At 44.6% G+C, this 12,869-nt stretch overlaps 1 protein-coding gene across 3 annotated transcripts in view; it reads right to left on the reverse strand.

Annotated features, from left to right (window-relative positions):
* BCAP31 (B cell receptor associated protein 31) overlaps positions 1–12,869 on the reverse strand; it is a 71,402-nt gene that overhangs the window by 57,025 nt on the left and 1,508 nt on the right. For all 3 annotated transcript variants that reach the window (XM_088468611.1, XM_088468528.1, XM_088468474.1), the window contains exon 2: positions 4,463–4,574. In XM_088468611.1, the coding sequence (XP_088324737.1) occupies positions 4,463–4,554 (92 nt within the window). In that variant the 5' untranslated portion in view covers positions 4,555–4,574. The remainder of the gene's footprint in view (positions 1–4,462; positions 4,575–12,869) is intronic.

The following is a 12,869-nucleotide window of genomic DNA, read 5'->3' on the forward strand; positions in this document are numbered from 1 at the left end:
GGGCTAAATTTCTCAGAATCGAAGTACTCCGCCAGTAGGCTTTTTTTGGGAATGTGGGAGGAAACCGAAGTACCCACCAAACATGAAAAAATAAAAATTTCCGATAGAGCCCTGTTCAGGAATTAAACTCACGACCTCAAGCAGTATTGATAACTACTATAGACTGAAAGGGGAGGGATAGTCCTGATATACATTAGCTTTCCCGCTAGGCTGTTTCAGGGGGGGTGCCGCGCCCTATTTCTGAAGGGCAGAAAGCACGCTGCCCTCCAGTGCAGCACCCCGCTGAAACAGCCTGCGGGTTCTGTCCTCCAACCGCGGGCCACAGTGTCCCGCGGGTGGGGAAAACAGCAGAGCAGCGGTCACGCCGGTGATTGGATGCACTATAACACTATACATTGCCACAAAAAGATACTCAGTGTATAACCACATACTGTACTGGAAACAAAACCTAGACTTGTGTCTGCTCACACACAGGAAGATGGCCTGACCCTGGAAAACCCATTCTAATTTGTTCACGTAACTAAAATGGACATATCTGGCCTTCCAGAACTGAAAGTCTAGCAACCAGATCATAATCGGTGCATGACCATGCAAACAAGTAGCTAGCGGTTACCTGGTGACCAGATTTCTGAGCATGTCTAAGAGAACGGGATGGTTTTGAGAAATCGGTCATCAGGCATTACTCTCAATGCATGGCCAAAAGGTGGTAAAATGAGGCTAATTTAATCAATACAAGTGACAATCATTAGTAATAATCCAATACTCAATGCTACGGTTTATTTGTATTTTGGTTATGTAAAGTAACCAAAGGCCCATGAACAAACACCCTTCTTAATCAGCCTACAGCTGCAAAATGCAAGCTCCAATTTATATTATACTACACTATCTAGACAAAAGTAATTGGACACGGACAGCAAATTGATCAATGAGATGTTATTGACGTCAGTACTTTGTAGGTTCACCACGTGCAGCAATTACTGAAGAGACCATTCCTGGCAAACTGTCCACAAGTGCCCGGACAACACCAGGCGATATATTTTGCAATGCCGCCTCAAGTACAGTGATCAACTGTGACACTGAAGAAGGTCGAGGCAGCCTAGAATGCACCCGCTGCTCCAATTCATCCCAGAGGTTCTCAATGGGGATAAGATCTGGACTCTGAGCTGGCCAGTCCATCCGGGTTACTGAATTTTCTGTATTCTAGTCCAGCGTCTCCCTGTTAAAAACATTTGCTGTTTCCGTAGAACTGCCACAATGTAGGGAGCACAGAGTTATCGAGAACATCTCTATACTTCTCAGAGTTAATATGACCATGCATTACAACTAGTGGACCCACGCCACACCAGCTGAAACGTGAGAGTGTCCAATCACTTGTCTACATAGTGTAGTAGAACGGATCCACTTCAGTCTCTACATGCTTCCCCCTCTCTTCCACCCTGCTAGGTCTTGCCCCCTCTATAAAAAAACAAAAACACTAAATAAAGTAAGGGAAGTTATGTGGATGTCCTGAATAGAGCAGTACTGAATGTCACAAAAGGCAAAAAAAATAAAAATAATTGGGGTAACACTGTAAATCACCCAACAGGACATTAGTCCATTTGGGTTAAGTAAAGCATGACTAGCCCCCCAAACAAACTTTCATAATACCTACAGTTGGGAACTGGAGGCTGCGGCACACTGGCAGAAAAATGCGACAGAGGTTCTGCTTAGGATTAGGCTTGATCTAATACCTTTATGCATGTTTAATTCACTGCTATAACCAATAAACATTAATGATTGGCAAAAATATAACAAAATGAACATACAAAATTAAACCATAAATATACCTGCTTATCTGAACATGTAATGATCGCAACCAACAAGAGACATTACTGTACAGTTTAATCAATTTGAGACTATAAAATCATTCAATCAAGCACCTTGCAATTAACCTACAAACAAATTGCTTGAAATACAGATGAGCTCCCTCATTCTACATACTCAGTATTTATGGCCTACTGGAAACGCAGACGGGATAGCATGGAGAAGACGATGGCACAGGCCGACCTCTGACTACTAAAACTTCAATGGAACTCACAGAATATGAACTACCAGGATACAAAAACAACAATGCCAATACAAAAGCCTTATCCCTACATTACAAATCACATGAAAATTTATCAAAACTTTACCTTTGGTCTACAATGGCTAAAAAAACGTGAAATACTTATGGACATACAAAAGAAAAACCAAACAAACAAAAAAGGTGCACCTATTACACCTATGTAAAAAAATGTAACATCCTACTCGTTATGGTACAGGCAGTTCATACAATGCACTAGACCCACGGTTAGTAGGCACAGGTTGGGTATGAAATCCCGGTGGCTGAGTAGCCACCGGGTGAAATGCTGATGCCGGAAGCCCGAAGAAGCAGACTCCTGATGGCTAAGGTAAGTACCCTATCCCCACCCCAACCCTCCCTTAGGGGTGCCTAACCCCAAGTCCCCCCAGGGGTGCATAAACCTAACCTCTCCTTCCCGCACCGTAAACCTAACCCTCCCAGGTGGGTGCCCAACTCTATCCTCTCATCTTGGTGGCGCCTAACCCTAATCCCCCCCCTTCCCCTAGCCTAACCCTCCCCGGGGGGTGCCTAACCCCAAGTCCCCCTGGGTGCGCTTAAACTTAATCCTCCCTCCCTCCACGGCCAACGCTAACCCTGTCCCCACTTACCTTCGTTCGTGAAGCAGTCAGTCAGGATTCCGTCGTCGGGCTAAAGATAGGCGTCTGGATTTAGATGCCGGGATTCTGTCAGACGGCTTCCTGGGCGTCGATATTCTGACTACATCCCATTTTCACAAATGTATTAAAGGGACTCAACAAAGCCAGACCATAGCATGGCATAGCCCATAATATGAGGTACGAAGCAAACAGACGATATTTATTCACCGCACATCTCACGCCTCTAACAGCTCTTATCTAATTTAATGCAGAGGGCCTGATTCACAGTTGTACGCTATTGCTGCTGCGATTTCTTCAGTTGAGGATTTTCGAAAGGATGCTAATGTAACAGTTACCAGGACTTGTACTGAAACGCCCACCGGAGACATCAAAGCTTTCCGGCAACTACGTACACATACGCATCATCGGACGCAGATCGGGCAAACATCGACTCCTTCAATGAGTCTATGGTCACTAACTGAGACGTGTGCAGTGTGGCAAAAAAAAATAATTATTTGAATACCGTACAACGCTGAATGAGGACCTGTCAGGAGAGTAGGTATAGGGTGAAAAACAGAAGTGGGCATAATTCATGTGGCAGAAGCTCATGCCAATAATGTACGCTCTACGGGAAAGATACTACCTCCTATGTAAAAGATTTTATAAACTTGCAACGCTGACATTACATACAGATGCTGGACCTTCAGTTTCTTTTCAGAAGTCTATAAATAAAATGGGAAAAACTGAATCCCGGAACGTAAAAAGGAATATCTTGGATTTACAAGGCGGTTTTGGCAAGATCAGATGAACCTAGAGACTCAACTAACACAGCTTGTATCTGAGGCTTGGGGGCAGGGACGGACAGACATCCAGCACTGTACAGCTAGTTGTATAAATGAACATGCTCACATGCAAGTGTACACAAGATGGTACTTGTTCCCAACCAGAAGACAATTTCTTCCTGCCCGTATCTTCGATATGCTGGATGCAGTGCGAATAAAAGGAAAGCTTCAACACACATGGTAGGAATGGCTGGCAATTAAAACACTTTGGAAAAACATACCTACTGTACTTATATAAAACACATAGCAACTGTAGTAATAACTTTATAACCAGCCACGTACCAACTCATGTAGATTTTCTGGACAGGCCATGTGGCAAATTCACCATGCACATCAATATCAATATCTAAGAATTGGATGCAGAAAACTATTTTCTAGTTTCTACGTGAACAGGTCAAAATAGAATTTGGCAAACCGCCTCAATGTAGCCGAGAAATTATATTTAGAGACAATTTAATCAGTAAAGCACTGAGTATACTGGGCGCTACATGAATGGTGATAAATCGCACACGGTAAAAGAGGGTGGGAACCCTGGTAGGAATTGAATACCGCTGATTGTCCAGTATGGTATACAAAATAAACACTGGTGTTATATTTCTTCTTTAACTCCTCACAATAACTACCTGCAGCCCTTACTTCTCCTAATCCCCCCCCACAATTCTGCAATCACGTCTCTACCGCTTCAAGTCTCATTCTGCATTTATAGCTATAACAGAAATGTTACTCGAATGTTTGAAATGTAATTCTAATGACTAGCTGCATCAACTGAGCGTGGGCTTCTGTGTAATCTGTAATGCAATCACCTTTAAAAGCTTTTAAAAAAATATTGAAAGGAAACTTACAAGGATGTTATTTGAGAACGAGGACAATTTCACGTGAGGACACTGTAAGAAGAATCAATAGTTACTAAAGGAAGCTGGTACCTTGTGGGTGAGATGAAAGGAATGCACAGGAGCAAAACGATGAACACCTCCGCATAGAGGAAGGTAGCTACCGCCGTCCACTGGAGACTCATTGTTCACCAAATTCTATTACCTACAGCAAGAAAAATGTAAATATGAATTACAGTAAGTAATGCAGTAAATATTTATGCTCTCATCCTATAGTGCTGCGCTCTCCCTCTCTAAACAGTCATACTTTAAGAACCTCATCTCCTCTCAGTCCTCTAATCCCCAGCGTCTCTTCACTACTTTCAAATCCCTCCTTCGCCCACCCTCTCCTCGTCTCCCCTCCTTGCTCACTGCCCTTGACTTTGCTACCTACTTTACATCTAAAATTGATTCCATACGTCAGGACATCATATCCAATCAGTCCCCCAGCTCTCCACCTCCTCCTTTCCCTAGTCACCCCTCCCCATCAACTTTACCAACTCTAACATCCTTCTCCCCTGTATCTGGAGAGGAAGTCATGGCCCTCATCCGGTCCTCCCCCCCTTCCACCTCCCCCCTTGATCCCATCCCCTCCCGCCTCCTCCGCTTCCTCTCTCTCTCAGCATGCTCCCATCTTGCCCACCTCATTAACCTCTCCCTCTCATCAGGCACTGTTCCTTCTGCATTCAAACATGCCCTTGTCTCCCCCATTCTTAAAAAACCTACCCTTGATCCTAACCTTCTTTCTAACTACCGTCCCATCTCTCTCCTCCCCTTTGCCTCCAAACTCCTTGAGCGGATTGTCTACAACCGCCTTACCACTTTTCTTTCCTCCCACTCCCTCCTTGACCCTTTTCAGTCTGGCTTCCGTTCTCTCCACTCCACTGAAACTGCCCTCACAAAAGTCAGCAATGACCTCCTTGCTGCCAAATCCCAAGGCCACTACTCTCTTCTCATTCTCCTTGATCTCTCTGCTGCTTTTGACACTGTGGACCACCCTCTCCTGCTGAATATCCTTCACTCCCTTGGTCTACGTGAAACTGCCCTCTCCTGGCTGTCATCCTACCTCTCTGACCGATCTTTTTCAGTTTCCTCTCATGACTCCTCTTCCCCTCCACAGCCTCTTACAGTAGGTGTTCCCCAAGGTTCTGTTCTTGGTCCTCTCCTATTCTCCCTCTATACTTCCTCTCTAGGTGAACTCATCAGCTCTTTTGACCTCCATTATCATCTCTATGCTGATGATACTCAAATCTACCTTTCCTCCCCTGATCTCTCCCCCTCTCTTCTGACTCGTATCTCCAACTGTCTCTCTGCTGTCTCTTCCTGGATGTCCCAGCGATTTCTTAAACTTAATATGTCTAAGACAGAGCTAATCATCTTCCCACCCTCCCACATCACCTCACTTCCCACTATTTCTTTATCAATTGATGGAATAACTATCTCATCTAGTCCCAAGGTGCGCTGTCTTGGAGTTATCCTGGACTCATCCCTCTCCTTCAAACCACATATCCAGAACCTTTCACAGTCCTGTCGTTTCCATCTCAAAAATATTTCTAAGATCAGACCCTATCTCACCCAGGATGCTACTAAAACCCTCATACACTCACTGGTCATCTCCAGATTGGACTATTGTAACCTCCTCCTATCTGGCCTCCCCAAATCCCATCTCTCTCCTCTCCAGTCTGTCCTCAATGCTGCTGCACGGCTTATCTTCCTCTCCAAACATTCTGTATCTGCCTCCCCTCTCCTACAAGCCCTACACTGGCTCCCCTTCCCTTTCAGAGTCCAATTTAAGGTTCTCACGCTCGCTCACAAAGCCCTCACCCAATCTTCTCCCATATACATCTCTGATCTCATCTCCCTTCACGCTCCTCTCCGCCCTCTTCGCTCAACTAATGCATGCCGCCTTTCATGCCAGCTGATTACTTCCTCCCACTCCCGCCTCCAAGATTTTGCCCGCACTGCTCCCCACCTCTGGAACTCTCTCCCACTCCGCATCAGACTCTCCACCTGTTTGCAATCCTTCAAACGGGCTCTCAAGACCCACTACTTCATCAAAGCCTTCCAGCTATCATTCTAACTCCTTGCTACATGCTCATTCGTCCCCATCTGTGTCAACCCAGTTTGTCTTCCCCCACCTTTTTAGAATGTAAGCTCTCACGAGCAGGGCCATCTACCCTCTTGTGCTTCTCCTTACTATAGTGTCATTTACTTCTTACTCACCACTAGGGCACCTAACACTTGGTTGCTTATGCTCTGTTGCTTATCTGGGTGATATGGTCACTAATGTAGCAATGTATATTATCCATGTCCTGTATTGTATTGTTCTGTAAGTCACTTGTATACAATTTGTTTTTGTACTTTGTAAGGCGCTGCGGAACACTTGTGGTGCCATATAAATAAATGCTAATAATAATAATAAATACAAGAGAGTTAAGGTGCCTACACACTAGACGATATTCTACACGATTAGCCCAATTTCGACGCATTGGAACGACAAATTGTGTAATTTACGTCCAAATCGTGAGTGTCCACTCACAATCACGATGCGCGTACCCGCTGGTCATACATCGCATCTTCAGATATTGCCTACTGTAGACAAGACTTGCCAATCTCATGCGCGATGTTGTGCAATAGATGAGATCTCAAGTCATACTGGACACTTTTTAGCACCATATTGTGTCCTGGAGAGCCTGGGAACTGCCGGGAGAGTTCAAGGGAAATAGCTCACGATATCGCAAACTCGGCCCTCGGGACCCCACACAGGTCACGTTTTCCGGGTCACCCAGTAGGTGCACATGTGTATTTATTACTCACTGACACATTTTAAAAGATCCACAGGTGGAGCTAATTATTTCACTTGAGATTATGTGATGAAACCTGGAAAACATGCACGGTTTGGGGTCCTGAGGACAGAGTTTGAGAACCGGTGGTCTAATGTATACGCACCCCAAGGCCTGTGCATTACTTTAATACAATACGATGCAAACACACTAGGTAGATGATATTATTATTATTATAACAACTTCTTGGTCAGCATAGCCCAAGCAGGATTTGAAAGCTATGTAAATTATGCAAATCAAAAGTTGTAATGCCATACATTGATATCAATAGAGAAACCCCAGGGCAGATAACTTTACTGAAAAAAACGGAAACCAAAAACCCACAAGCTGGTGTTATTGCTTAATTACTATTGGGAGAGCAACCAACCACTTGACTGATAGGATTATGTGTTAAAAAAAAAGTACATGAAGAACTTTTGTTTTGTTGTTTTTTTACAGTGGAACTATACAAAAACATGAGAACAATGAATCTACCCATGACTTTCAGAGTGATGAAATATACACAAACGTCAGCTCTGATTAGGTGCTATCATGATGAGGTTTCCAATTTGGGTATCAGTGCATTAAGAATAAAAAAAAAATGAAATTTTACTGGTAGGGATGTATAGAAGGTTATATGCTCTTCTAAAAGGTGGGTAAATACCTGACAGATATATCTGCAGATGATGGTCGTTCATACACACTGAACGGCCATCGTTTGCTTGTACCCTCAGGACCCAGCAGACGAGAGGGCGTGTCCCGCCCCCTCCTCGCGGCTGCCGCTATGTGTGTACGGGTGGTCTGCAGACATATCTGTCCATTGGCTGTGCAGCACAGCCAATGCGATATGTTGATGAACGGCGATGTTCACTGACATATCGCGGGTACACACTGGCCGACGGGCAGCAGATACACTGGCCGATCAATTGACCGGCCAATGTATCTGTCAGTGTGTACCCAGCTTTAGTCAGTGAGATAAGATGGTTGTCAGTTTCTAATAAATCACCAAATGACAGCATATCTGTGTGAGATGTGCCACATCACTAGCCCAAGCAACTGGGACAAACACAATTCACCCAATACAGGTTGAGTCTCCCTTATCCAAATATTCCAAAGTACAGAATTTTTTGAGCATGAGTGAGACAGTGACACCTTTGATATCTGATGGTTCAAAGTACAAACTTTGTTTAGTGCAAAAAATATTGTATTACACTATTGTCATGCTGTGTGTATAACGTGTTTATGCAACATAAATGAATTTCGTGTATGTACACAAACTATATTTTTACTATTCATCGCTCAGAACAGGAAACGGCTGTTGAAGTGCGGAGATGGTACATCCGATATGGAGCATCCGTATGCAAATGACACTTTAGAATGGGGGAAGTCCACGGACGCGTTTCGCCCCTTGCAATGGGGGCTTTTAGGAGCAAATTGCTGATCTCTCATTTGCTTTCATACCTTACCAGATTTTCATTCCAACCAATCAACTAGTTGGTTGGTTTGACAGATAATCTTTACGTGTGTATGCAGCTTTAGTCTTCAGTGTATTGCTAGCCAGTATTTTATGTGGGATTAAAATATATTTCCGCATTTTCTAATTGTAATACAGATTGAATCTCCCATATCCAAAACGCTTGGAACCTAAAGTATTTTGGAATATTTGCATACCATAATGAGATATCTTGGGAATGGGACCCAAATCTATACATAGAATTCTGTTATGTTTTATATACACCTTATACGGAATGGGTATGAAATACCGCCAGCCGCATTCCCGTCAGCGGCAGCCGACAGGAGCAGAGTGCGATGCAGCGGAAGCCCGACAGCGCTGGAAATCCCGATCGTGAATAGGTAAGTATCCACTAACCTAACCTCCCTAACCCTCCTTAGGGCTGCCTAACCCTAAAACCTCCCCCCCCCCCCAAAAAAAAGTGCCTAACCCTAAACACCCCCTTCCCTGCTACCTAAACCTAAGTCCCCCAGGGGGGTGCCTAACCCTAAGTCCCCCCCCGGGAGTGCCTAACCCTCTCTCCCCCTAGCCTAACCCTAATCCTCCCGGGGGATGCCTAATCCTAAATCCCCCCCGGGAGCCCTAAACCTAACCCTCCCCCCCCCGCGGCTGTCCGCTTGCGGCGCCCGGCATCACTACGATCGTGATGCCTGGCGCCGGGGAAATGCGGGCGTCTACATCTAGACGCCCGGCATTTCACCCTTGCCGGGATAAGACAGTCGGGAAGCCGGCTGCCAGTATATAGGCAGTCGGCTTCCCAATTGCTTCCCCCTTATACACACAGCCTGAAGGATTTTTTTTTCAATGTTTGATGCACAAAATTATTGAAATAAAAATCCTTCAGGCTGTGTGTATAAGGTGTGTATGCAACATAAATGAATCTCATGTATGTACACAAACTTTGTTTGATGCACAAAATTATTAAAAATAAAGTTTGTGTACACACTAAATTAATTTATGTTGCATATACACCTTATGCACACACAGCATGACTGTAATATTTGCTATAATTGTGTAATTTCTAACACAATAGGAACTGGGTGTTAACAATGAGAAATGTTAAAAGGTTCTGCTCAAGGTTTACGGAGATATATACATACAGTACCAGTCAAAAGTTTGGACACACCTTCTCATTCAACGATTTTTGTTTATTTAAATTATTTTCAACATAGTAGATTAATACTGAAGACACAAAAACTATGAAAGAACACATATGGAATCATGTTATAAACAAAAAAAAGTGTTAAACAAATCAAAATATGTTTTATATTTTAGATTCCTCAAAGAGCCCCCTTTTGCTTGGATGGCAGTTTTGCACACTCTTGGCATTCTCTCAGTCAGCTTCTTCAGGTAATCTCCTGGAATGGTTTTGAATTAACAGGTGTGCCTTGTCAAGAGTCAATCTGTGTGAATTATTTGCCTTCTTAATATGTTTGAGACCACCAGTTGTGTTGTGCAGAGATAGGGTTAGTACACAGTGGACACCACTATTTGACTACTGTTGTAATCCATATTATGGCACCAACCACTCAACTCAGTAATGAGAAATGACAGTCCATCACTACTTTAAGACATGAAGGTCAGTCGATACAGAAAATTTCAAGAACTTTGAATGTTTCCTCAAGTGCAGTTGCAAAAACCATCAAACGCTATGATGAAACTGGCTCTCATGAGGACCGCCCCAGAAAAGGAAGACCAAGTGTTACCTCTGCTGCAAAGGATAAATTCAATACAGTTACCAGCCTCGGAAACCGCTACTTAACAGCACCTCAGATTAGAGACCACATAAGGTCTTCACAGAGTTCAAGTAGCAAATGAATCTCAACATCAACTGTTCAGAGGAGACTGTATGAATCAGGCCTTCATGGTCGTATTGCTGCGAAGAAGCCACTACTGAGGATGAACAACAAGAAGAATACAATTGTTTGGGCCAAGAAACACAAGGAATGGACATTAGACCAGTGGAAATCTGTACTATGGTCTGATGAGTCCAAATTTTAGATTTTTGGTTCCAATCGCCGTGTCTTTGTGAGACGCAGAGAAGGTGAGCGGATGTTTTCTGCATGTGTGGTTTCCACTGTGAAACATGGAGGAGGTGGTGTGATGGTGCTTTGCTGGTGACACGGTTGATTTATTCAAAATTCAAGGCACACTTAACCAGCATGGCTACCACAACATTCTGCAGCGCCATGCCATCCCATCTGGTTTGAGCTTACTGGGACCATTATTTGTTTTTCAACAAGATAATGACCCCAAACACACCTCCAGGCTATGTAAGGGCTACTTCACCAAGAAGGAAAGTGATTGAGTGCTGCGTCAGATGACCTGGCCTCCATAATCACCCAAGCTAAACACAAATGAGCTGGTTTGGGATGAGTTGGACCGCAGAGTGAAGGAAAAGCAGCCAACAAGTGCTCAGCACCTCTGGGAACTCATTCAAGACTGTTGGAAAACCATTCCAGGAGACACCTCATGAAAGTGATTGAGAGAATGCCAAGAGTGTGCAAAGCTGTCATACAAGCAAAAGGGGGCTACTTTGAGGAATCTAAAACATATTTTGATTTGTTTAACAATTTTTTTCGTTTGCAACATAAATTCCATATGTGTTCTTTCTTTCATAGTTTTGATGTCTTCAGTATTAATCTACTATGTTGAAAATAATTTAAATAAACAAAAACCATTAAATGAGAAGCTGTCCAAACATTTGACTGGATAGATAGATAGATAGAGACATATACCGTGTTTCCCCGATAATAAGACCTACCCCGAAAATAAGACCTACCCTTAATTTTGAAACCCGGTCCAAATTAAGCCCTACCCTGAAAATAAGACCTACCTGAACTCATTTTCAGCTGGGAACGCTGCAGAGACCAGCGTTCCCAGTCATGCAGTGCGCGGGTGACGTCATGACGTCACCTGCGCGCTGAGGATCCTGTGCGGCCGCGCCTGCTGGATCATGTTAGATCCAGTCAGCGCGCAGGTGAGAGCGACATCCCGGACGGCGGCGAGTCAGGTAAGTTCACTACAGTAAGGGACACTGCTACGGGGGGGACCTGCATAAGCGGCACTTCCACAAGGGGGCCTGCAAGGTGGGGGCATGCATAAGCGGCACTTCCACAAGGGGGGGGCATGCATAAGCGGCACTTCCACAAGGGGGGGGGGCATGCATAAGGGGCACTTCCACAAGGGGGGGGCCTGCATATGGGACACTTCCGCAAGGGGGTGGCCTGCATATGGGACACTTCCGCAAGGGGGTGGCCTGCATATGGGACACTTCTGCAAGGGGGGGCCTGCATAAGGGCACTGCTGTAAAAAAATTAATATAAGACCTACCCCGAAAATAAGCCCTATGGTGTTTTTGTTAACAAAAAAAATAAATAAGACAGTGTCTTATTATCGGGGAAACACGATATATATATATATATATATATATATAGCGTTCCCGCCAGGCTGTTTTAGCGGGGCGCAGCGTCCTGCCATCTTCACCCGCGGGTCGCAGTGTTCCGCGGGTGGAGAAATGTGCGGTGACCCGGTCACCGCCTATTCTCCCTGTCTGCAGCGCTTGGGGGCTGCCTGGCGTGTTCGTAAGTACCGGGCACGCCCCCAAGTATGACGAAAGGGGGGGCGAGTCTTATAGACACGCCCCTTTTCACGGCCACGCCCTTTTTTCGGGCACGTGCGCGCCTTCGGATCGTGCACAAAGTTGCCCTCTCTAGCTCCGGCGCCCTGCCTGCCGCCGGAGCTAGAGTGAACACTAATATATATACACACACACACACGCTAAGCTGCTTGTTCTATTTTTCAAGCATAAGCAGTTACAAATAAAAATCTTTTCAACATTGACAGCTTTAAACAATACCGTTCTGCTTTGTAGGTGCATCTGCTCAAATCATGTACACTGCAAAATGTAAACAAAACGAATATAATTTGCGCTCCAATTCAGAGAGCAGCCACTTGACTTTTAGATTGGAGGTCGCTGTCTCCATCCAAAACAGATGACCAAGATACAAACAAGTCGGGCGCTCTCCACTGGGTTACAGTCAAATCTCTGGGCAGGGTGGGTGAGTAAATTTCACATACAAAACAAGTCCTTTGTAATTCTAGTAGAAATTCAAATCTCCATCCA

Source organism: Taudactylus pleione, unplaced genomic scaffold (assembly GCF_031769625.1).
Source record: "Taudactylus pleione unplaced genomic scaffold, aTauple2 ptg000002l, whole genome shotgun sequence".
Classification (NCBI taxonomy): domain Eukaryota; kingdom Metazoa; phylum Chordata; class Amphibia; order Anura; family Myobatrachidae; genus Taudactylus; species Taudactylus pleione.